Consider the following 26,979-nt stretch of genomic DNA (forward strand, 5'->3'; position numbering starts at 1 on the left):
TTTTCTAATTTGGCAAAAAGAATGCACCAAATTGAGTCATGCATCAACTTAAAAAAAAGTATTTAACTTCTGAGGGGGCACATCCCCTCAGACACCCCCCTGCGTGGCGCGCCCATTCGCCCCCTTACAAAATAACCTGGCGCCGCCCTGTCTGAACTTGTGTCCCCCCCCCCACGGTCTGATTTGGATTGACGCCCATGGTGGTAGATGAAGATTAGATCAAAATTTCTGGCCCTGGCTCCGCAGCGCCTCATTTTCTCGTCCACTTCATTTTGTTCATTTTCACTAGCACGGGAGTCGCCTATATAACAAAATAATTTCTTTTGAATACCTGTTTTCGCCTGGGGCCCGGCCCCCTGGCAAAAACAGATACAAAAAAGATGGTAACGTTAATTTTACCTATTTTAAACCCCACAAAAGACCCCCCCCCCCCCCGCCTGAAGTGATCACCGTTCGCAAAACCACTCTGTCTCACTGCTATATTGCTTCTATTTGTTAACACTTTCTGGTGTCAATGACTACCTCAAAAAATGCAGAATCTACTGATTCTACGCTTTCGAGACATAATAGATGATTATTATTTTCATCATCCGATGTTGTTAAGATTGCCCGTAAAACCTTTCTTTCAGTTTCTTTTAAAAAAAAGTGCGTTTTTATTTTACCATTCATTGATAAAGTTGTCAATGACCGCTGCATAGCACCCTGCCATCGTATCATGAAAATAAAAATGGTGTATTTTATTTCATTATGCATGGTATCTACATAGTGTCCGTATAATTAGGAAGCTTGGCTATTCAATTCTGTTGTAAATATAGCTGGCATCAGGGATAATCGAACATTTCGAATACTACGTTACAACAAACTACTCAGATCTTTCTGACTTGTCATCAATTAAGAAATTGTAGAGAAAAAAACGACGGCTCCCTTCCTCGGAGAGCCACACATTTTTAAATGCACTTCAATGGAAAAATAGGCAAAGCTGCAAAGTGAAAAAGAGAAGAATATGTATATAGTGTACTTATCATGGTATTACATCTAGGTTTCAAGAGGGGTGAAAGGCCGGTCGGTACCCCCCCCAACACCATACATGTCAGTTCCCTTTAAACTGGCCTCGAAACAAGGAAACAAACATGGTCTTGACTCTGACTTCTCATACCAATAGCCCGTTATATTTCCCCTTGTAAAAAGTCTTTTCGAAGACACCATAGAGCCAATAAAGTAAAATTTGTAGTCGAAATTTTCGTCCTGAAGACGAAGAAGAGAGAACAAAAATGGAAAAGGATGGTTTGCAATTTTTGAATAGACTAAGGTTCGTAGTTTTATTAAACCTGTTGTATTAAAGTTGTTGATGGTTAAAGATGAATGAAAACACAAGAGTGTGCATATTTACACTAGGCCTAGTATTAGTAGGTCTAGTGACATAGTGCAGGGACCGTGCCTCAGCGTGCTTCAGTCCCGTCTACTGTTTTTTATGTTGTGTTTTTCAGATTTTTCATTGCTGCAAATTGCAATGTGTTGTGGACTGACATTGACTGTGGAGGTGAAAATTGTTTTTTTTAGAAAGTGAACATTTCCAAAATTACAAATTATTTCATTGATTATGTCCCCCAACTGTCGCTCATTGATTTGTCACAAGTGTAAGAAAACAAATCTAGAGTAAAGGAGCCCGTTTTCGGCCACTTGACAAAATGCTATTTTTAGGACCCTTTACTTCCTATTTATTATCATTTTTTGTTCAAATCATGAAGCAAATATTATTATTATTTAAACAAAAAAAGAATCCCAGAAAAAAATTACGAATTGCCATGACAATATTCATTTCAATTTTCACTGTTTTGGAGCCAGTTATCGGCCGAGCGTTTCAGTTTACGGCCGCATGTACAAAGTCAATAGGAAGCGCTCGCGCGCGCCGTGCGTTTCCGTGCTGATGTACAGCACAAGCGGGCGGAGCAGGTATCCCACGCCGGAGCTCCCTGGTGCTCGCCTGGCCGAAGACAGGCACAGCGGTGATCGGAAATTGGAATCTGAATTAGACAGACATATCGTGTGTGCGTGGCAGGGTCCGGCTGCATTGATTTAATACATGCGATGAGATACTTTTGAGCTTGCGACTAACACAAAATCGGGCTCTAAATCTGAAAAATACTTGAAATAAAGCTGATTTTATGGTACCCATATTTCTTACATACACAGGTAAGATACTCGATTTTTCAGATTCGGGTAGCGGGACTGCCGATTACATCGCTAAAATGTGATATTTTAGGATATATTTTTCATTGCAAATGGTTCTTCAGTGACACTGGCATGGTATGGTATGAGTGGGATATGTGTTATGCTATTATGCGATGTATTTTAGAGTGATTTTACCTTGCATCCAACCAATCGGCCGAAAACTGGAGCTGGCCGATTACCGGCTCCTTTACTCTATTAAAATTTAGGTTTGTTTTGTTGTTGTTGAATAGAGTAAAGGAGCCGGTAATCGGCCAGCTCCAGTTTTCGGCCGATTGGTTGGATGCAAGGTAAAATCACTCTAAAATACATCGCATAATAGCATAACACATATCCCACACATACCATACCATGCCAGTGTCACTGAAGAACCACATTTGCAATGAAAATATATCCTAAAATATCACATTTTAGCGATGTAATCGGCGGTCCTGCTACCCGAATCTGAAAAATCAAGTATCTTACGCGTGTCTGTAAGAAATATGGGTACCATAAAATGAGCTTTATTTCAAGTATTTTTCAGATTTAGAGCCCGATTTTGTGCTAGTCGCAAGCTCAAAAGTATCTCATCGCATGTATTAAATCAATGCAGCCGCACACCGCAACGCACACACGATATCTCTGTCTAATTCAGATTCCAATATCCGATCACCACAGTACTAGTTTTCGGCCTGGCGAGCTCCGGGGAGCTCCGGCGTGGGATATCTGCTCCGCCCGCTAGTGCTATAGATCAGCGCGGAAACGCACGGCGCATGCGCGTGCTTCCTATTGACTTTGTACATGCGGCCGAAAACTGGTACGCTATGCCGAAAACTGACTCCGAAACAGTGAAAATTGAAATGAATATTGTCATGGCAATTCGTGACTTTTTTTCTGGGATTCTTGTTTTGTTTAAATAATAATAATATTTGCTTCATGATTTGAACAAAAAATGATAATAAATAGGAAGTACAGGATCCTAAAATAGGATTTTGTCTTAAGTGGCCGAAAACGGGCTCTTTTACTCTAGTCTAACAAGCACCCTCTAGTGCCCCATGAATGTGCCTAACTAAACAAGAATTTGCTTTAAAAAAAAGGGTGTAGGACCCTACAATTTACAAATAAAATTGTGCATTCTATCCCAATGTAGGAGCTTAAATGGAAGTTCTGAGAACGTGTGTGTGATAGGTGTCTTCGGTAAAGGGTCATCTGGTTCTCAATGCAATGGACTCATCCTTAACAATCTTCTCGACAAACACATCTTTGAGGTGAGAATTTCTTTATAACGATACTAGAAAAGAGAAGAAGAAAATATGAAGAGCTTAATTCCAAAAGGAGCTAAATCCACTTTTGATGAAAATGTAGTTATTGATATCAGAAAATTGTTCACTCTAGTAGTACCTGTCTTCCAACAAAATTGTCAACCTGAATTTTTCCATAGATGCCTGTGCAAAATTTGGTAAACAATTCTTTTTTTCTCTGAAGTTACAAAAATGGATTTAGCTCCTTTTGGAATTAAACCCAAATACTGTAGAAGAAAAGAAAAATCAAATTCTAAGAAGAAGATGAAGAGGAGGAGGAAGGGACGAAGGGGAGAAAAATGAAAAGAATTGAAGAAAGTAGGATGAAGAGTTAAAATCTATTTCAAAGAAAAACTTGTAAAATAAATCTTACTTTTCTCCTTACAGAAGTATACTGTGTTTGAACATGTGAAGTCAGAGGAACAGGTTGTAAGAAGTGTGAGTGAATTAATCTCTGTCTTAGGGTGATTCTGTGCAATGTGACCTATACAACATATTTCATCCATGAACAAAACATCTCTTGAGATGACAAATGGTAGGGTTACCAGAGAGCACCATTGTTCAATTGTCACACCTAGAGATTCTTTATTTTTGGATGAAAGATGTTCAAAAAGACATATGTTGTACAGGATACATTGCATGGAAGAATGGCCCATTACCTTCATCCTTATAACGCAATGCAACATCAAAGACTATGTAAGATAATGGCTATGGTCAATCATATAGGAACTGCAGTGTAATGAAGTCGTGCTTCTTCATTATTAGGCAATTAGCCAGCTTTTAAGATTTGACAGAGTTTTTTTTTTCATGAAAAGAAAAGAATGTGCCAGGTTTCTTCCGTGAAGCATTCAAAAAATCGAAGAAAAAAATTGCTTCATGTATTCATCAACAAAATCATTAATTTGAGCTACAAGTATAATATATATATATATATATATATATATATATATACATGTATGGTTATATAATGTGTGTGTACTTGTAATTTTTTATAATTTGGAGTATTGACGAGTCACAACCTCCTTAATTAAGAAGAAGAGGGGGAAGAAATCTTAGTTAGAACACTGTACCAGAAAACATCTACACTTGTGTTTAAAGTCACGTAGAAGTCAGCTCCATGGGGAATTCGACACCGTTCTGGTGTTTACCCAATAACAGGTGTTGTCAATCACCAGGGCTAGCCTTCAGTTTTATGACCATTAGACCTTATGTAATGCTTCGCTTTTCCCTCAGCCGAAGCTCTCCGAGCGATTAGGGGGTTATTCTTGACTGGCCAACAGGTTTGCTGTGTGCAGATTTGTACTCTGATTAATGTTATTTCCACCAAGTCTGGTGTCAGCGAATTATGGCCTTCTGCACATGGAAACTGCCGATCCAGTCCCTTTAACAAGAGTATCAGACATTACATATTTCAAAATTTGAACATGAAAATTAACTGTATATTTGCTAGTAATGAATACTTTCATTTTGCCACCATAATAGTTTCTGCATTTTGATATGTATTATTGATTTCTTAATGCGTATGTTGTTATTATTATGTTCTTATTTAATGTACTTTCTCTATCAATGTGTCCTATCACATCCTTCTCACTATGACTGTATAAACAGACAGTTTTCTGCATTTTGATATGTTTTATTAATTTCTTAATGCATATGTTGTTATTATTAAGTTCTTATTTGATGTACTTCCTCTATCAATGTGTTCTATAACATTCTTCTACCTTTGATTACTATGTATTTTAAATTTGTCTATAAATCGATAATAATGTCTCCCAATTTGGATAACTTTCAATCATCAATAATAATTTTCCATAATTTGGATAACTTCAAATCAAATCAACTCAAATTCATAATGTTATACAGTTTTGCTAATTTCCAATATTACCGTATCCACATGACTGTATAAACAGACAATTTTCTGCATTTATCATACATGCATAGTTTGAACAGCTCTTTTTCGAATCCTTCTTTAAAATAATCCTAATAGTATTTGATCTACATGTATATTACCGTTAGTTTTAGTTACACATTCATTTATAAATTATGTTGACCTTATCTTTATATTTTGTTTTATGTATGCACCAGCCAATGTGGAGAGCCTCTCGACAGAATTTTTTTAATTCTTTTAGGTGATCCTCAGGCATTGGCTGGTGCTAAATATCATTATGTTTACAGTATGTTCTATCATTTGTTAACCTTGTGATATTTTGTATGTTATCATCTTGCCTGGAAATGAAATAAATAAATAAATAAATAATTTAGGAAAGATTTTCAATTATGATTTTTTTTAAAAACAACATTTAAGTCCTTTTACAAGTTTTGAGATTTTCACTTTGGAAATCCCTGCAACACTCTTTAACTTCATATTGAATTTTACTTCTTTATTTTCAGTGTTACATTGAACCATACTATGACAAATCCAGGCATACACTATACCTACAGCTTGTATCAATCTACGATGGAGCTCAGCTAGCTCAACTATGTCGACTTCTTCCTCAACATATTTCAACAGCTGTAAGTCAAGATACACTGTAGTGTGATGATTTAATTTAGTGTTTTTTGGTCAAATTCATACCATTAATCACTTTTTACATTCATAGTTTTTTGTTACCAAATTACAAACAAATGTCTTATTTAAATGAAAATGTCACTTACAAAAGCAAAGCAGATAGAAGGAAAGGAATGAAGAACTATCATTTATCATTATACCTTGTAATCAGAATGTGTCCTTTATGTTTGAGAATTAACAAACTTCATTCATCAGTGGTCCGGTTACATGGAAAAGGTTACCTTGTGAATTACGCTGTAGTATGTCAGTTGAATTATTTAAGAAGCATCTTAAAACACACCTATTTATATTGTAATTTCATGCATTACATTTTCTATCATATTTTTTGTTGAGATTCAATTCATTGATTTATTTGTTTTGTAAAGCGCTTTGATAAGTTCTAAATTGAATATAGTGCTATAAAAGAAACAATTTATTATTATTATTATTATAAGATGGTGGTAAAAATGTTTCCAACGTACATGTATAATCTTGCTTTGATGTTATTGTTTATTCAGGATAGCCATGCATACTGGAAGAGTCATGAGGGTCAACATGCTAGACTCCTACTCTACCTCTTTACAATATCTCACATTATGATGGTGAGTAATAGAAAACAGGTTCAAGAATCAAAGCAATCTAATTTGTCAAATTTCTTTCACAACTACCGGGCGAAAAAATTTCTGATCAAAATGTCATAACCTAAGGCTGAGATACCTGTATGCTTATCTCTAGCTCGTAAAAAATAAATGCCCGATAAATGCAGGTAGTGTCAAAAGTCGAGAACATTGATGTGCGGATTGAGATGCACATTTTAATGTTTGACTGTACACTTATTATGATGTCATTCAATAAAGCATAATTTGAATGCAGGTCTCCTCGACTGTGTGCCTGTTGATGTTTTGATGAGGTTTGTTGCTTATTTTTAAAACTTTATATTCATATTACCGACCCGTTTTATAAACAAAATTTATGTTTTGAACCTGATCATTAACCTGATTATGTGATCAAATGTCATTTATATTCTTACACACAGGTTTGTCACCCTAGAGCTGTATTTGACACCAGTTATGTGAAGCTTTTCAGGGCATTGCAGACTACAAGGTGAGTACAGGTGTACATGTATATAAATATGTGATGTTTTGCTCTTTGTGTATTTTGTTGTTTGTGATCCAAGTGATCCTCTTGTGAACATTGCCGTTGACTGACAGACCACATGACTTACCTTCCCTTGAGACTGAGGGCAGTGAAACAGATTCCTGAACCTTTGTAAAAAAAGAAAGTCTCTAGAGCTTCAGCTAATGGTCCAATTGCAATCACCAAGATTATGCTATATACTGTGAAACCCTTTGGAGACCACCTGTGATTCATCATCATCATCAACTTCAGGTGGCGCTGTAAAGCGCTGCTGTGGTCTTCACGAGAGCACTCCATGCAACTCTTTCACCTGCCATTTGTGTTGCACCTTTCTTTCCTTGTCCAGACACTTTTTTGATATCATCAGTCCAAGATATTGGTGGACGACCTCTACCCCATTTTCCTTCGACTGCTCCTTGCAGTATGTGCTTCTCAACACCTTCAGATCTCCTAACAATGTGCCCAAAATAGTTTAGTTTTCTTTCCATGATTCCCTTTCTGATGGTCAAGTCTGTTCCAATCTCGAATAAAGACTGTATTTCTTGCCTCCCTTGAGCAGTCCTTGTACTGTTGTATTAAAGTGATATAACTTTTGGTCAATGCATGATCCACCCAGCATTCTTGAATTCATATAATATTTAGATAGTATATTCCAGCTGAAAAAACTATTTGTAACATGGCAAGCACTATGCATGGGTGGCCAATCCCTATGTTTCCTGGTACCCATGATATCAGAGGTAGGATATACATGTATGACCCTCGCCGGGGGACACATTTGTCTTTAAAAGTGTTTTGTGAAAATATCTGTTATAAATCTGCAATTATTTATTTTCAAAACCAACATATACATGTGTGGCACCATGAAAATTTTCATATTTAGATTGCTTGATTCATGCTCTAAACATTGTTAAATGAACACCAAATACAGATTGCCTGGTAGAGAGATGTGTGATGAAACAAAGCCCTAGTCGGATCGTCACATCTAACACTGAAGCAGTTAGAACTAATAAACAGTTATAGTATGGAGTTTATTGACCTTTTCAATTCAGTAGATATGACAGTAATACCACTGTTTCCTTTTTCCTTTGACAGAGAGAAGCTGTCACCCCAATTGAGTAGCAGTCTGAAAGGCTTGTCCGTTAGCAGACAGTGGCAGACGTCAGGTCGTATGTGCACACCACGCCTTCTCTTTGTCTCTCAGCAGGTGAGGATAGGCAGTTTATGATGTTTGTATATTTATGGTTACTGGGGGTGTTTTACAAAGACTAAGATCGATTTAAAGTTGGACTTAACTATAGCAGGCCGTTCATGGCACTAATCCTCTAACCATTCCTGGCATTTGTTTCTCAAGGGACGTATAAAATCATGGTCACAAACAGCGCTCAAAATACACGGGGGCAATGGGCGATTCGCCCCCGTGAGCTAAACAATCGCCTCCGTCAGAGTGCTCACGGGGGCGATTGCAAAATTGAAAATCGCCCCCGTGGAATATAAATAACAAATATAAAATAAAGATGATCCTTTCTGTTATAACTTTCACACAATGTTGAGTTTCAAGTTTCAAACCTTAAACCAATGAAATGGAAGTATGGAAGTAACATTTTAATAGCGTGCAGGATTTTTCGCTCAAATTCTTCGTTGTCTAGAGGCTGCCACATTGTGAAGGAATAAACGCCTTTCGCTGCAAGATTGCGCTATATCTCCCATCTCCACATCTCTATGGGTATTACGGATACAAACAAACAACGGAAGATCGCAGTGCACTGCGGTCGTCAGCAGAGCGACTATACTGGCTGTGCCGGTAGTATACTGGTGTGCACGCATGCCGCCCCATATCTGCTGGAGCTAGAGGCGATCGCGCAAGGACCGAAACGTGGAGAAGGTTTTCGTTGTGAAAATCGTGAATCCTCTGAAATCTAATTCCAAAACACCAGCAAATAATTAACCTCGACCAGTAAATCAACCGAAAGCTAAAATTAGTAAAAGGAGACCTGCTGGCAAGGAGGCAAATGTATACGGGCTTGGACCAGAAATTTCGTACAAAGAGAAGAGATCTGACCATTAGCTAGCTGCATGTTATAACTTGTAAAGTTGTAAGAGGAAAATAATGCCGACTATTCATGATAATGATTAAAAAGCAAATAATTTAGGATTTTCATGGGTACCCCCAATTCAATGGAAATTTTTATTAATAAAAAAGCCCCCGTCAGTACTAAAAGAGCCCCCGTGAGAAGGCTCACGGGGGCGCTTTTTTTTTGGAAGAGCCCCCGTGGACAAAAAATTAATTTGAGCCCTGGTCACAAATTTACAGAATTTACATTTTTTGATAGTTCATTATTGAATGAAAAACATTTATCTATAGATCATAATTTAGAGACCAATGGTGAGTGAAATCAGTGGCATAAAAGCCCTGCCATAGTTGAGTCCGAATTAAAATTGATCTTAGTCTTTGTGAAACACTCCCCAGGTTAACTAACCAATGGCCCGGAAGATAGAAAGTCCAGAAGGCTAACAGCATATATGATCGTCAGTCCTACAGGTCACTGAGGGTTCAAATCCACCTCCCCCTTCCCCGTATTAACATTGCAAAAAAAAAAAAAAGGAGGAGGAGGGGGAGGAGGCTCAAAGTGCTCCAACATGCCCCAAGGAATATTCAAGGAATTTCTTCCTACCAGTAACTATTTAACACCTTGGTGGAGAGTAGCAAAATTTAGATTTATGTCTTGCTAAAGGACACTCTAGTTTTATCAATCTCAGATCAAACGTCAAGAAGTATAATTTCTAATACTACCGATGTAGATTTAATGTTCATGGTAGTGCTATCGATCCAAAGGTTGCCTCAGGTTCAAAGATATATTGTGTGCAGTAATCATATTGTGTTCTCATCCTGTACAGAGTGACCTCAATGATGTCAAGGACACCGGACAGGGCGGACAAACCAAGGTGGGTTGCAATCACATTGAATCGTTTAATTTTGATATTATTTTGAATGTGCTAGGAAACCTGATATGGAATATTGATTTTGTTTGTTTATTTAGAGTAATTTGAATTAATCTTGAATGTTATTGTGATTTAAACATACATGTTTTAGTCATAAGAATTATCAGAAAAACTTGCACTGATTGTTGCTCAAAATACCAGCATTTTATGCAGTGGAGATAATAGTTTGACAGAACGTTAAACACAACATCTGTTCTTGGCTGGATTAGTATTTGACTAGTCTACATGCAGATCAACTACCACAAGAGTCGTTTTTTTTAATGAATATTTTCTTAAATGTGATTTCTGTATTGATTTTCAGAAGAAATCCCAACGTAAAGCTCTTCAACATCATCTAGAAGATCAGATCTACAGGATCTTCAGAAAAACTCACATTCTCACAAACAACATGTAAGAATTGAAAATGATTTGAAAGAAAGGTTGTATGCCACATTTTCCAGTCATTAATGTCCTTTCTGCTCTTGTTTAATTAGTGCTTTGTATCAAACATTCTATATGTATTATTTATGTAAATATGGAGTAGCGAAATCACAGAACTATGTATTTTGGAATACAAACTGGTTTATAAAGACCACTGACGTTAGACAATGAAAAATCATCTTGATGCTTGTTAAATACAGACTCCCTAAATATGTATGTTTCATATAGAAATTCTGTTTCAGGGGGGGGGGGGGTATATTTATATAAAAGTTGTGTTTCTATACATGCAGTCTTTCAAAGAAGGTTTAGTTGTATCTATCTTTCTTTGAATCTCACCAGGTCTCACTGTCTGTTCAGTATCCCTTTAAACCAAGCCTTTGTCCACATCTTGCATTCTCATGATCAACTCAAGGACACCATACATGAACTAATCAACTCATGTTCACTCACCAGTAGCAGTGACATATCAGGTATGGACCTACGTACACCCACACAAATGGTAGAAAGTAAACTAAGATCATACTGCAGTAAAGTGCTCATGGTGATGCTTGGGTAAAGGAAGCTGTAAAAATCTATGTACGCCTTCACCCAAAGATGGCGCAATACACCCTTTCACGGTTAAGGCAGCCATTTTAATTTGCGAGTAAATGTTGCGGCATCAATGTTTTCAGATGCGCGTATGCATTGTTGCGTCACTGCCTGCGCTGTGCGCTCACATCATTATTGATATGGGCGCCATTTTAAATTACGAGTAAACAACTTTGTTCACTCATAATTTAAAGCCCCACTGTCCTACTTGTAGCTACTTGCTCCCTCTATATAGAAAACTACCCCAATCGATGCCTGTTGGTCCCCCATGATCCTCTATTTCTTATGTTATTTGAGAGCTGAGTTGATGAGAAAGCCACCTGTCAGTGACCTCGCTGTGTGGTCTAATCCCTCCTAGCCAAACTAGTACTGATGGTCTTTAAAATGGCGCCAATGTCAGCGCATGGGCACTCTTGTAACCCTGAAAGGGTGTATTGAGAATACCTTACTGTAGTGGTGTAATGTTGGTAAAGTACCCTGCCTTTAAAGGTACTATGTCCCTTTTGCAGCCAACCTCAAATTCTGTAGAACTTTGCAGGAATTATGAATATTTCATGTATTTCCTATCTGTGAAATTTAAACGTTAGCAGTGTCCTCATATTCAAATTATGCAAGGAAACCTGTTTACTTGCTAGACTCTACTATCAGACACTATTGAGTGACTGACTTGCCTTTTTTCTTCTTTGGTAATAACATACATGAAAAGAGTTGTAAAGGGTACTTGAGCATTTGTCTACATCAATAACCCACTTCTTGTGATGGCCAAGATTAAACTGATTGAATCTTTGCGCAGCATAAAACGTATGACCATTCGGTACAATGGTCTGAAAATCAAGACTACTACTTTTGGGCTCTGTAGCCCTAAAGTCGATTTGACAACTAATAGTCATTATTTTTCCACTTGAAGACATTTTCAAGCCCTACCTTTTTTAGGGAAGTTCTAAATTAGTATTATCTTTCAAATGCAGTTGGAATTTAACTTTTTCATTTTTTGGCCTGCAAATGGGACATAGTACCTTTAAGGCAGAAATTGGGTAAGGAAAATTGAGAAAGACAGAGTGAGAGAGACAAAGATGAGAGAGATGAGAGAGATGAAAGAGAGAGAGGGAGCTAAAATCAAAGAGGAGTAAATCTCCCCCTTCCTTCCACAAGTGTGCTATATAATATATGAGAGTCATATGATATACATGGAACTGTCTTACATCATTCTCTCCCACCTTTGAACCTTTATCTCTATAGATAATCACCAATCAGAGAAGGAAGTATTTGTTATGCCTATCACTATGGAAACCATACCATCTCTGACGGACAAGCCTGATGATTCTCTGAGAGCGTTTGTTCACCAGCACGTTGACCTCATACTCAACAAGAAAGGATTTGATGATACCCTTAGAGGAGCTGCTATTGCACATTTTGAGGTACACAAAAATTGATTTAATTTGATTTGATTTGATTTATACATAACCAGTCAGTCAGCCCATTTGCACTTAAAGTGTGTTGTGTATGATCCATTTTTCTTATGGCAGATTAGCCAGACTTGTGCTAAACAAGTTATCCAATGAGGTCTTCTACTACTACATTGACATTTCCACTGTAATAGGAGGAAACTTGTTTAATATTTGTGCATCCTTTCTCTTGGTTATACAACTGTATTTCACAGTACAGTCAAACCTGTCTACAGCGACCGCCCAAGGGATACACAAAAAGTGGTCTTTGTAGACAGGTGGTATGTGTAGACAGGTTCCTTTAATACATGTTTCAATGAGAAACCACTTTCAAGGGAAACAACAAATGTGGTCCTTGTAGACAGGTGGTCATTAAAGCAGGTTTGACAGTATCAACATATTTCAAATACAATGTCAAAATGTAGGATATGTGAATGCACCAGAATTTTGACAGTACAATTTTTTTATATGGAGGAAATTTATCACTGGTTATTTTGTTATCTAATACACATTTGACTTTCTTCTCTTACCTTGATTGTTCTTCATACAGTACCCAAGCATGAAGACTTGGATAGAAGTAGCTACCTCATCTTATCAACTATTAATGAATGTGACCGATGACCCCAAGGTGACCTCTGCACTGACCTACCTTCAGACTGCTCTAGACCAAGATCTTAGATTCTCAGAAATGTAAGTCATCTCGAATAATGTCAGTACAAACTTGGGTATTTTATTAGGCTGGGGACTGCCTCGAGAGAACTTTCATTTGTTTCTTTTGCTGTTTCCCATTTCATGTTCATTATCTATTTCTTTGCTGTAAACATGTTCATTTTTTACTCTTGTCTTTACTTCTCTTTTTAATTTTGTGTTTGAAGTTCTGTGTATGTATACTGTGTATCCTACATGTAATTATGTTCTCGATGTACAATGTGTTCTCCATGTACTTTTTTTTAATGGACTTGAATGAATTAAATTGAAATTAATTGAATTGAATTAAATTGAATTAAATATAAATATCTCTGAAAGACATCTTAATAAATTACAAACTTTTGAAATTTTAATTTGAAGCCTGTTATCTTTTGTATTGCATAAAAAGTGTTTTACAATGCCTATTGAGAGGGCCTTCGGTCCTGAAAGCGCTATATAAGAACTAGCTATTATTATTATTATTATTGTGGACAAAACCCCCAAAGTATCATTTTCCATCAAAACAAGCATTGCACAGCACTACATTACCGTGCTTCTATATTTTTATTCAAATTCATATTCAAATTGAATAACTATGGGTGAATAACACATTTTGTAATTCATATGGAAAACATCATAAAGTGCATGAGATAAGGATACATGTTAAATCCGGAAAAAACAAACTTTGACATTTCTTAAACTTTCATATACATCTACCTGCATATTTTAAATGATATGAAAGATCATTGCAAACGAGCTCATACAGATACGTGATCATAGTATCCCACACTATTCAATTCATATGTGAACTTCAAAAGTTGAATCTGCACTAAGAAATTGAAATTTTGCTCAATGACATCTTTCTGATCATGAGATAGTTAGAGTGTTCATTAATAATGACGGATTCATTTAGTCAGATGAACTCTGTGTTATTGAGGTCATGCATTTATTTTATAATCAAACTAGACAGTGGTATAAATAGATCATAATCATACAGACATATATCACAATATAGCATACATGGCCCAGGACAATGGATTTACCAAACCAGGGGGGTGTTTCATAAAGCTGTTTGTAAAGTTACGCATGACTTTAGGAATGACTTATATAAGAAAAGCCAAATGGGATGCTCAATCATTATTAACTGCATCAACTAAAGTCGACCTGTGCAGATGTAGATTAACATTCATATGATAACAAACATTTTTATGGCAAAGTATACTTTTTTTGCCATAATTTAATAGAGGTTATTGGGAATATAGTCACACTTTGTTAAAACATCAGGAAAAACTTTGGGCATCCTATCTGACACTTCATATACAAGTTGTTTGTAAAGTCATGCATAACTTTACGAACAGCTTTATAAAACACCCCCAGGGCATAACATATAAACATAAGACATACAGGTTTTACAGATATGATACATAGTTCAATGAGATAATATTTTTGAGATAATTAACAGTTCAGAATTTTTTTCTTCAACATTTGTGGTATAGGAGATGCAAGAAGATTTTACCCATGGCAAGCCGATCTTATCAGGAGAATGCTTCTTCACACTATACCAGCACAGTACATAGAAACAAGGTAGGCAGTGTAAAAGGGTTGTGGTTTGTACCCCTGTTACCCTTTTATAGTATTATAATACAATATACCAGCGCTTTTCAACCAAGGTGCCGCAAGAAAAATTTAGTTATCGAGGTAGCCGAATCCATGATTTTTGTATTAATGTTATTGGCAGTAAAGTGCCCACATACATAATTTTATATCATATCATACAAATTACATTTTTCAAGTAGCATATCAAAAAGGGTCTTTTTTTTTGCTCTCTTGTGAAATGTGCCCATATGTGTCTACACTTTACATGGCACTTGACGAGTGCCAGAGTGATGCAAAATGAATCTTCTGTGATGAATTTGAGATTGGGATGATGCAAAAGTTTTCTTACTTAAAAGGGTGCATGACTAAAAAAGTTGAAAAATGCTGCATTATAGCATGTTATTGGACATGTATTCTATCAGAAGGATGTTATTATCAATAGAAATATATAATGTTGCCATTGTGAATAGGACAACTTATGTTTTGTTTCTCAGCCCTGTAGGAAATCATTTTCTGTAAAATTTACTCACCCTTTGAAGCTATTGCAAGCCATGAAGATGTATTCCCAGCATGCTCGTGGTCCAGCCTACGAGACATTCGCTGACCAGCTTCAGGAGGAATGTGAACTCTTCTGGCAGAGTGGACGACAGCTGTGTGAGGTCATCAGTCTGACCGGTCATCACTGCATCCACAAGGTAACTATATTAACATAAAGAATATGTACAGTTTTGAATTGAATTGAATTGAATTGGTTTGGTTTATTGAGAAATCACATCAAACAAGCAGCTCGCAGGCTGAAAATGTTCAATTTACAAACAATTTAAAAATATAGAGAGATATAAACATATATAAAACTAAAAGTCAAATAATTGGCAAGGGCATAAATTTGTATTACAAAAAAATGAACACTGATGAACTAATGAAACAATGGATTGAAATATGTTGACAGTTTGAGGCAATCTAAGAGTAAATTGAATAAATGTGTATGTTGCAAAAGTAATGTTATTGAACCCATTTAAGGCCATGCAATTAGAGGAACAGACAAAGTGGCCATCAGACAGGTTTCCCTATAGACACGGTATACTCAATCTTTCTTTGATAAGACTGCTGGCTTGATCTAATGGCTCCCAGGAAGAGGGGTGAGGAGGGGACCATGAGATATCAAAAAATAATTGCACAGTTATCTGCATGAATTTTGCAAATCAGGAGATATCAAAAGGAGATTGTGTAGCAGTGGTCATCCAGATACTGTTTTGTAAACCATGGCAACTTTCTTGTTAGCTCAAAATCCTATACAAATACAAGTAAATACTATACATCAGTTTCATTTGTGCTGTCAAAAATCTTCATCTTCTCCCAGTAATCCTGAGTTGGACCCACTGAGAGATGGTCAAGTCACCAACCCCATACTAATAATAATCAGACACCATGTGCTTGTAGACCTAAATCTAACCCTAAATCTAACCCTAAATCTTACCCTAAACTTGCCCCTAACCGTCATCCAATGTTGTTGTTGTAGTTTTTATGGCATGTATCATTCATTTATGAATATTTACGCAGTCCATTCAGGTGGAGTATTCTAAAGTCCATCCTTTTCATTGATTCTTTCTCACAGCTCCATCTCCTCCCCAGTGATCCATAGCTAGACCCACCGAGAGAGATAGTTCTGAGTCATCTACCCCATACTAATATTAATCAGAAACCATGTGCTTGTAGACCTAACTCTAACCCTATGTATTGGTCATCCAATGTCTCACATCCTATTCTCTCACACAGCTTCATCTCCTGCCCAGTGATCCAGAGTTGGACCCACCGAGGGAGATAGTCCTGAGTCATCTACCCCATACTAATAACAATCAGACACCATGTGCTTGTAACTGTGGCAGGTCAGTAGGCACCAGGGAAGACCCCTTCGATGTCAAGGTAAGGTCTACATTGGTTTATAAATCCATTGAATACTGAATTTTCCAATTCCTATAAACTTCATACAGGCACCATCAGGTCAAGCAGGCAATGGGTTAACATATGTTAGCACCTTCCAATAAAAAGGTTAATTTTTATACGAATAACTCGTTTGCGAGTGCATTATTGTATAAATGCACTGCACACAGGTCACAGTAGGGTAATGAATGAGACTTGTCACGGCTCATTATCAAGCTCATTGCGACTTTGCTGAGTGCAGTGAATATCATTTTTGCAAGAACTTACAAACAATGAATTATTTGTTTTTATAAAAAGGGGTCTTCAATATGAATTTAAAGTCCAGAAAAAAAGCAAAATATCAAGTCAAGATACTTACCTCTGAGTTCTATCATATGAAGTATTACTTGAATGTGAGTGACTAATGATATTAATAATGATATTCTGTTCTTGTATAACCTATATCACATTATAGTCACCCTTAGTACTTTGAAAGAAATCTGGACATTAAACATATTATCAAATGTTGAAACTGTAACTTTGATCAACTTCAAATAACAAAATAAAAAAAATCACATGATATTTAACATAAAAAAATAATGGAATGCCCCCATGTTCTTCTGAAACTTTCAAATTCATCAATAGCATGCAGATTAATACACATATGTGTAGATGCAACAAGTGGTAATCTTATAATTTTCTGTGAAAACTCTTTTTTGAATGTACAGGTTGCCAACTATGACTTCTTCAAAGAGATGGAAGAGAAATGTTGCAGTAAGCTGCATCACTATGAGTTCACAGTCTACAGTCCTGCTCCCGCAAGACGACCTTCACAGCTGACCTCTGAGGGTGATTCCATTCCTGTAAACGAGGGGGTGTCAGATCAAGAGGATGAGGGACGTACAAAAGCAGTTGAAAAGATCAAGTTAAGCACAGGTAAGAGGGGTGTGTGTATTTGTTTATTACTCACTCAAACACTGCTATGACACAAATTAAATTAAATGTTGTGAGAAATTAATTCAAAAGATATTGTATAGGCTCTAAATATATTTTCTATTACTTAATTTGGTATACTATATCTTTTATGGGCATGATGTTTAAATATGAAGAAAAAAAACTAGCTTTTCTTTGTCCTAAAACATTATACAACATAACATATATGACTTTAGAAGGGATTGTCTGTCCACGGCACAGAAGGTGATAATCATTTAATAATGACTAATAATTTATTAATCTATGGATTCTAAGTGAGAAGCGATAAATCTGATTAGGAACATACCAATCAATATCAGACTTGGTTTTATTGAGGGGTGCAATATTGTTACCCTTTGTGTCCACTGCACCTGTTACAACCTGTCTGAAACTGGATTTTGAAGAAATTGCTACAGGATGAAATACAGTATGGAAATTCCAACATGTGCATTGCATATGACAGGGATCATGAATGCTGATACACACTGTATGAATATTGATGTTAATATAGCAGGTCTTGTGAGCCTTCCAGTAGAAAGAAAGAAAGACAAGGGGCTCTGTTTCATTAACGATGCTATCAATCATGTTATTAATAAGTTTTATGGCACAGGGCTGTGATCAGCTGTAATTATTGAGTGACGTCACTGTTTTCACACCATTCACACTATTATCCACCTGCAGAAGAACTGCTGAAGAGTGATGAACTTGTTATGAATAGCAACCATAAGCCTGGTGTGATAGTCTAGTGGTTTAATCACTTGACTGGGAATGCATAGGGCGTTGGTGTGAACCCTGACATGGCATCTATGTCCTTGAGCAAGGCATTTCACTCTACATGGCTCCTCTCCACCCAGGTGTTAAATGGGTACCAGTAGGATTACATGTAATATGAGATTGGTCCAGAGCTCGTCACGTAATATCGATTGCGTTGATCGTAATTGTTATATTTTCCTCGCCGGTCACCTTCGATGGTTATATTGACCAGCTGGTGAAATTAATATATTCTTAATCGATGCATGTCACCCTCTTCAGGACTGTATGCATTTTTTTCTCAATTTTTTTGTTTTCCCTTGGAATTTCGTTTTTCTCCAAAATTGTTTTCTTCCTTCAAAAGGTCTTTTTTTCTCAGAATTTCTCTTTTCATCACTCTTTTTCTTCTCGCTGCTTTTTTTCAAATTTTTGTTATGTCAAAAAAAAATTTCAGCCCAAAAAATGGACCACCCCCCCCCCCCCAGTACATTTTCAAACCTAGGCTATCTAATATAACAGATATTGACTGGCAGGGGGTATATAACATTCTTCCTGAAGGGAGTTATATTTCCCTCGTGACCATACTTTCCCTCAGCGCTACATGCTTAAGGAAAATATAACCATTTGGGAAAATAAAACTCCCTTCAGCGCTCCAAAGAATGTTATATTACACCCCCTGCCAGTCAATATCTGTATATTATTTATGTTTGGATTTATAGTTAATAACACTATGAACATGTCAACAAAGAAAGCGGACAAAATAAACAGTTCCTCAGGTAGACAAAAGAACATCCCTTCACTGCTATTATGTAAAAATGTGTAGAACAGGTGTCACATGCAAATTCACTTTTTACATAATAGCAGTGAAGGGATGTTCTTTTGTCTACCTGAGGAACTGTATATTTTGTCCGCTTTCTTTGTTGACATGTTCATAGTGTAAGCATTTGACTGGAATGCTCTTCAGAGAACAATTGAACATGTGCTCAAAACATTATTTAATAAAGTACCCAGAATGACAACACCATAAGCACTTTGGTCAGTACATTGTAACTGGTAAGGCAATATGTAAGAAACAGTAATATTGATTATTTTTTAATCCTGTGGTATGTTTCATCTCACTCTCGATGTAGATACTAAAGAAAGTCAGTCAGGTGTGATGACCCCTGAGCTTAGTCTAGGTCAATCAGTCCCTAATGAAGGGTCTACTGATCAGCCAGTCATAGGAACAGCTGCTACTCTATCAACCCAGGATGAACAACCTGATCTGGAAGAGGACAAGGAGAAGGAGGAGGACACTGATGAAGGTAACTAGTAAAGCCTGTCTGTTCTAGTCTGGCCAGGGGCTGATTAGACCACCCTGCAAGGTCACTGACAGGTGGTTATCTCATCAAATCAACTCTCATTTAACATAAGAAAAAGGTGATCATGGGGGACCAACAGGCACCGATTAGGCATTGTTTGCTATATAGAGGGCTCAAGTAGTAATAAGTAGTGCATGTGTGTATTGGGTTTTTTCAGACGTGTATCAATCAGATATTATTATTTACTTCTGGGGACCGACCTTTACACATCACCACCCGAAAGACGTGACTCGGTTTCGAACCTGCGTCCTCGGCTGAATCAGTTTGTAACATCCACTTTTTAGCTGGATTACAGGCGCACGCCACAACGCCTAGTGCAATGTGGATTTAAAAGTAATAACTCTTTTCTAGTGACATATATCTTGGTAAATGGTACATTCTGTTCCTAAATGTGTAATTATGTGGAAAGTATTTTGACTTCTGAGTATTTCCTTGGGTGAGTGAGTGCATATCAAATACAGATATTTATTTTCTTATGGCACATGTACATTGTTAAAGCTGGGGTATGAATAGTATTTAGTACTTTGTATCCTCAATACAAAGTACTTTATAAATCTAACTATTATCATTACTACTACTGAAAGTACTGTGTACCAATTACATGGATCTCCATAGTGATTTGATCAAACATTGTTTTCTTCCTTTGAAGATGATGCAGGTGTTTCTGAACCTCATTACAACCGACCCTTAGAAGGCATGTTATGTAGCATCACACCCAGAGGCATGCTACCATCGTTCTCTTCTTGGTCTCTGGTTTGTCTTGGTCCATCTTCACTCTATAACCCAACCAAAGGTAAGTCATTATAATAAGTTTAGAAATGAAAAATAGTTAACATCAGCAATGATAATGAAAGTTCTAATAATGATGATACTGCTGCTGCTGCTGCTGCTACTACTACTACTACTACTACTACTACTACTACTACTACGACTACAACTACTACTACTACTACTACTACTACTACTACTACTACTTCTTCTACAACTACTACTACTACTACTACTACTACTACTACTACTACTACTACTACGACTACTACTACTACTACTACTACTACTACTACTACTACTACTTCTATCGTTGAAATCAGTTTACAGTGAATTATGACCCGGCACCAACAAAGTTGCGTGGCATGATCTTCAGTTTGAGCTCACTAATTGTAATTGGTAAAGATGGTCAAATTTAAGTCTTTGGTACTTTCTGATAAAGTATACTTTCTTCTTTAAACTGTGGAAGCCCCAAACAATCTAAAAGTGTTATTTTGGTTGTGATTTGTAGATATATTCTTTAAGGGGGGGGGGGGGTGTTTCACAAAGACTGAGATCGACTTTAAGTAAGACTTAACTATGGCAGGCAGCTCTTACCATTATGATCTTTATATAGTCTTTTTCCTTCAATAATGAATTATCAACAAATGTAAATTCTGTAGATTTGTGACCATGATCTGTACGTCCCATGAGAAACCAATACCAGTAAATGGTGAGAAAAAACAGTGGCATGAACAGCCTGCCATAGTTAAGTCCGACTTAAAGTCGATCTTAGTCTTTGTGAAACACCCCCCAGATCTTGAATTTATCATCACTGATGTTGTTCTTCTGTTTCAGGTTTGGACCATCCAAACTTCATGCGAGACAGCAAGCATCTCTTAGCCTGGGACATACCCATCCCGAAAGGCTCTGTCATGGATGCAGTCTGGCCTTCACCAAGTGAGATGGTAACAACATCATCTAAGAAAGGAGGCAGGGGAAGAGACAAGAAAGGTGAGGATCACAGTCAAAACAATTATTAATAAGTATGCTCTGTTCCTGTACTTACGGTATTGCCCGTATCAGAATGCGATGTAATGCTCTTATGTGCTTCCAAAGGCTCAATGATTTCATAGGTGTATTTTCATTCATGTGATTGAGAGAGCATATAGCTCTCATTTATTTCTTCCAATATGTACAATTAAAAAACAAACAAGTTAACAGTATGTCATGCATAACTTCACGTTTACATCAAAATAACAGAGTAATACATACATAAGAGCTAGTAATACAAATAAATGAAAGAAAAGGGTGTCCCGTAAAAAGCCTCAAGGGCTTGTAAGGAGGGGATCACCAGAGTAAACAAAAAACAAAAAACAAAGAAAAAAGAATAGTTGTATACAAATGAATCATGAATAATGCTAATGACAGCCGGTGTGGCCGTTGCTCATTTATTTCCATCTTCATATAAAAAACAATAGCTCATTACAATATTATACATTTTAAAAAATACATACAATCATACAAATTCATGCATATATAAGACATGTAAAAAGTTAGACAAAATTCACTTCAAGCAGTATCAAACAGACCAAATTAACCAGTCAAAAATGAGAAAAAGGGCTTTTAAAAAAAAAGCCCTTGTAAAATTTTTAAGCTTTCCTTGGTGAATAGAAGATTTTGTTCATTTTGCAAGAATGGGTGTTACCTCATCCTGTGATGTACATGCAAATATAGATGGTTAAAGGTACTTTGTACCTTTTGCAGCCAACCTCAAATTCTGTAGAATTTTGCAGGAATTATGAATATGTCATGTATGTCCTATCTGTGAAATTTAAACGTTAGCAGTGTCCTCATATTCAAATTACATGTATGCAAGGAAACCCGTTTACTTGCTAGACTTCACTGTCAGACACTATTGAGTGACTGACTGGCTTTTTTCTTCTTTGGTAATAACATACATGAAAAGAGTTGTAAAGGGTACATGAGCATTTGTCTACATCAATAACCCACTTCTTGTGATGGCCAAGATTAGACTGATTGAATCTTTGCGCAGCATAAAACGTGTGACCATTCGGTACAATTGTCTGAAAATCAAGACTATTACTTTTGGGCTCTATAGCCCTAAAGTCGATTTGGCAACTAATAGTCGTTATTTTCCCACTTGAAGACATTTTCAAGCCCCACCTTTTTTAAGGAAGTTCTAAATTAGTATTATCTTTCAAATGCAGTTGGAATTTAACTTTTTCATTTTTTGGGCCTGCAAATGGGACATAGTACCTTTAAGATATCTCAAATGATATCATTCAGTCATGGATCTGTACCCTAACGGGGCCAGTTTCTTGAAACCGTCATAAGTTTTTACACATCCCATAGAAACGCGTTTTAATTCTACATGTTTCAATGAGATGTCCAAGAAGTTAAACTTATGACAGTGTGAATGAATGACCCTATGGATACAGCCCAAGTAGAAACACTTATGAGATAGGAAGAGTAAGCATTACATCGAAGGGTCAGTGACACAAAGACGTAACTCCATTTTGGCCATTTTGAGAAAAAAAGTGGTTTATGTGTCACTGAACACTTGGGCCTTAAGGAGTAAAGTCTATGTTTCACTAGCCATTGACTTCAATGGGGTGTTGGGTGGAGTTAAGTCTTTGTGTTTCCTGGAAAGCCCACATTTTCTGAACATTTTGATATCAAATTCTAACTTTGGCAAAATATGGAGTTACGTCTGTGTGTCACTGAACCCTCGACATCATCTTATTTCATCTTTGTGTATTCTTTCAGATGGTTCATCAGACGGGCTGAGGGCATACATCGGTAATGAGTACGAGTGCCCAAGAGGTCACAGGTTCATCTGCTCAGGACCAGACAAGGTTGTTAAGGTCGCATCAGGGTCAGGAGGTCCTAAGGAGAGCGCTAATAAACTTGTCACCTTGGACATGCCACTCTATTACTCCTGCCCATGCAGGTTTGTTTGAAGTGTATTTGTTTCACATTTACATAAAAAAACAATGTAAATATTTTTGTTTAATTTTTCATACAAGCGTATAAGTGTAGATTACAAGCAAAAAATTAAAGAGTTCAAATCAAGTATAATGTACAGAAAATAGGTACGAAGGTTTAGAAATATATAGATATGACAGGCAAGGTAAAACAATGTAAAATGTAGGGAGCCTTAATAAAAAGCATAGCTTGTAAAGTGAATAGGCTCCGTACTAAGTAATACAATATAGTAGATCTGAATTTAAAAGGTATTATAGGAGGCAAAAACGGAGTGGTATAGTATGAGATTTTAAGGACGTACAAAGAGAATGAATTGCATATTTCCTGTTGATCCCTTGAAGACTAAGCAATAAACCACTCATTGTAAATCATGTATGAAACCATTCTTCAAAAATGTTCATTGTTATTTAGTATTAAGTGTCACCAGTGCCTGGGAGGGAAAAGGTAACTGAATCACTGTGACCCTCCAGGCTCTCTTCCCAATTAGCACCTGATACTAATATACAGTGAATATATTCAGTCATAGTTCTAAGACTATTGTACTTTTAACTTGTAATTACATGTACGTTTCAATTGTATTCCAATGGCAATTCAGTTGTAAGACTGCGACGATGGAATTTAAAAAAAAAAAACTTTTTATCTATTCTTATGTGAAGGTGGATCACTACACAACAAACAATAATGAGATACATAATGGCATGATATATTCAGCAGCATATCGTCGGTGGGGTGACAAAACCTTGTATCTCAAAAATCATGAATTTTCAGGAGAGCGAAAAAACATTTCCTGTCTCAACGGATTTAGTGCTGTGACACCGTCCTTTGTGTGGAATTTGTGAAAAAACCGAGACAGGAGACGTTCCATGGATTTATCAGGTGGTTTTGTAGGCCATTAGGTACACAATTATGCAAAAAAATCAAAATCTCAAAAAATTGAGATACAAGGTTTTGTCACCCCACCGACGATATGGCATTCATTTTGACCTGAAAATCACCAACTTGTATTTGAATAAATTGTCAAGAGAGCATTTTTAATTCTTAGGAATCGCAATTTTCAAAGCAAGCATGTAAAGGAAAAAAGAATGAGTTTGATAGTGCATTGTCTATTCCCAGCAATGAATTTATGTAAAATTATCAAAGCAGGCAAGCAAAATATAAGTTGATGACTTTTCTAATGAAATGTCTATTCACATAATTGTATTTCAATCTTTTGAATTTTATGTACAATTATTAAAGCAAGCAAGCTAGCGGAAGAAAAGTTAATGAGATTTCTAATAAATTGTCTCTTTACAGAATTGTATTTCAAATTTTTATACTTTTCTATTCTTAGAGCCAACAAGCCTCCACTAGGTCAGCTGATCAGGTCATTCATAGTGACTCCACCCAAACCGGTCCACATCAAACTGAACCCCAAGGTCAGGCCAGGACCACACCCTACACCTGTCTTCACCCCTCTACCAGGGGATGAGGGTATTACTCTCACCCCTAGCAGCATGTGGGTCCTCAGATACCCGTATCCTTTCTCAATCATCAGTCTCAAACTTCTGTATTCCACATTGCTTTCAGCTAGGCACTTTTCCCAGTCTTTCTCATAGATGAATCATGGATAGAATAGTCAGTTTTGTTTTCAGTTTCATCACCACCATTGATAAGGCCACTAAATATTGATGCTCTACAAATTGCTGGAATGACTTTGATTGAGTGTAATTTTGAGATAAATTCTTGTAAAATACTCAGTTAAACACAGAACATTTGCGAGAATAATTTACCTGGTATTTGACCAAGCTATATTTTAGTTTCCATATGAAATCTTTTAGCGCAGTAGAATATATACTTAATGTTCGATAGTTTCTGCGCTCTATAAATGTATTATTATTATTATTTGTATTATTATCTTTACCACTGAAACAAAATCTAAAACTATTTCCCCTGTTTGGAGGGAGCAAGGCATATATTCAATTACTTTTAAAGAGAGTTTAACATCCTTCTGGCTCTGAACAGACAATGTAATTTACATCTACAGTATTTGATTAGAAAATAATTGATATGTTCGTTGAAAAGTATTTTGCAATAATTTTCAGAACACTCTATTCTGATAATATGAAAGAGAAAGAGAAAAAATATTAGTGTACTTCCATGTATATAACCTAATGTATCAATCTTCCTTGACCGCACTTGTGAACCAGATTTGTGTATGGGAGTGAAGCTGGTCCAGTCATGCCCCCTGCAGACAATCAACCCACACCAGGGGCTAAGCTTCTCAAAGGACTCTACCTGGTCACCCTACAAGCTCCTGAAACCTGACTTGACTATCAAAGGTACTTTAAATGTTTGAAAGTAAATTTCAAGTTGCCTTTGGAAGAGCTTAGATGAAGTTGAGCTCCCTGAAAAAAGACAGCAAGCCTCGTCCTAGACCACAAGCTTCTCAAAGGTCCGTCCCTGGTGGCCCTACAAGCTCCTGAAACCTGACTTGACTGTCAAGGGTACTTTTAACTTCTAAAGACAAAGGACCATCGGCCACTGGAAGAGCTGAAAGTCCTTTAAGCACTGACAACAACCTCCGTCGTAAGTGGTCATGGTTCTGAAAAGACTGTACCTGTTGATCCTACAAGCTCCTAAAACCTGACCTCGTCATCAAGGGTATCTTTACCACTTGAAGGATCAGTTACCTTTGGAAGAGCTTAGATAAATTCCTATCAGACATCAACCCCCCAACCAGAAGTAGCTTTTCAAGGGTCTGTACAAGCTCATAAAACCTGAGACCATTTTATGACTTAAATGTACCTGCAATGCAGAGGGAGATACCCATCCATCTGTCCGCCTTGGGGCAATATGCTTGAAGATAAGCCATCGAACCCCTGTGCATGCATGCAGCCATCAAACGTATTCTCTCAAGTTGCAACATCCACCAGGCTCCCAATGCCTTTGAAGGCTCAAAAGAACTTGATGATAACTCACTTCATAACACACTAGACTGGCTTTCAACCAGCCTTCCTGTATGACTGACCTTGGCAACAATGAATGCTTGGATCTGCTCGACCTTGCCTGTTCTGCCAGAAGCTATGGGGTGCATGGCTCACCCCCATATATTAGAGGTCATCCAAGGGTCAGAGGTTAGAGGTTAGAGGTGAGCTGTGTTGTGTCCAAGATTAAAGGTAAACATGTTCTTGCCAAGCAAATGTGGAGTTAATTTAGGATTTGAAATTCAGTTCATGAACACACATGTACATTTTATTTGCCACATTGAGCCAATATATGTTAAGTATGTGTCCACGTTCAGGAACTTAAAA

At 36.9% G+C, this 26,979-nt stretch overlaps 1 protein-coding gene across 3 annotated transcripts; it reads left to right on the top strand.

The window, feature by feature from the left end:
- Positions 1 to 1,215: 1,215 nt before the first annotated feature.
- On the top strand, positions 1,216 to 26,979 carry LOC100888744 (protein smg8). Of its 3 annotated transcripts, none has more exons than XM_030986496.1 (22): positions 1,216 to 1,309; positions 3,359 to 3,476; positions 3,897 to 3,947; positions 5,901 to 6,023; positions 6,576 to 6,659; positions 7,094 to 7,161; positions 8,287 to 8,398; positions 10,090 to 10,137; positions 10,496 to 10,584; positions 10,954 to 11,084; positions 12,442 to 12,620; positions 13,198 to 13,337; positions 14,831 to 14,918; positions 15,470 to 15,625; positions 16,707 to 16,853; positions 17,579 to 17,786; positions 19,703 to 19,876; positions 20,583 to 20,726; positions 21,539 to 21,694; positions 23,471 to 23,654; positions 25,020 to 25,202; positions 25,876 to 26,979. In XM_030986496.1, exons 1-22 carry the CDS (start codon positions 1,272 to 1,274, stop codon positions 25,991 to 25,993), a joined length of 2,739 nt encoding a protein of 912 aa, XP_030842356.1. In that variant the 5' UTR covers positions 1,216 to 1,271; the 3' UTR covers positions 25,994 to 26,979. The 3 variants fall into 3 exon arrangements, with proteins under 3 accessions (XP_030842356.1, XP_030842357.1, XP_030842358.1); XM_030986497.1 differs by having other exon boundaries at positions 10,499 to 10,584; XM_030986498.1 differs by lacking the exon at positions 3,897 to 3,947.

This window comes from Strongylocentrotus purpuratus, unplaced genomic scaffold (assembly GCF_000002235.5).
Source record: "Strongylocentrotus purpuratus isolate Spur 01 unplaced genomic scaffold, Spur_5.0 spur5_scaffold_16, whole genome shotgun sequence".
In the NCBI taxonomy this organism is placed as follows: Eukaryota; Metazoa; Echinodermata; class Echinoidea; order Camarodonta; family Strongylocentrotidae; genus Strongylocentrotus; species Strongylocentrotus purpuratus.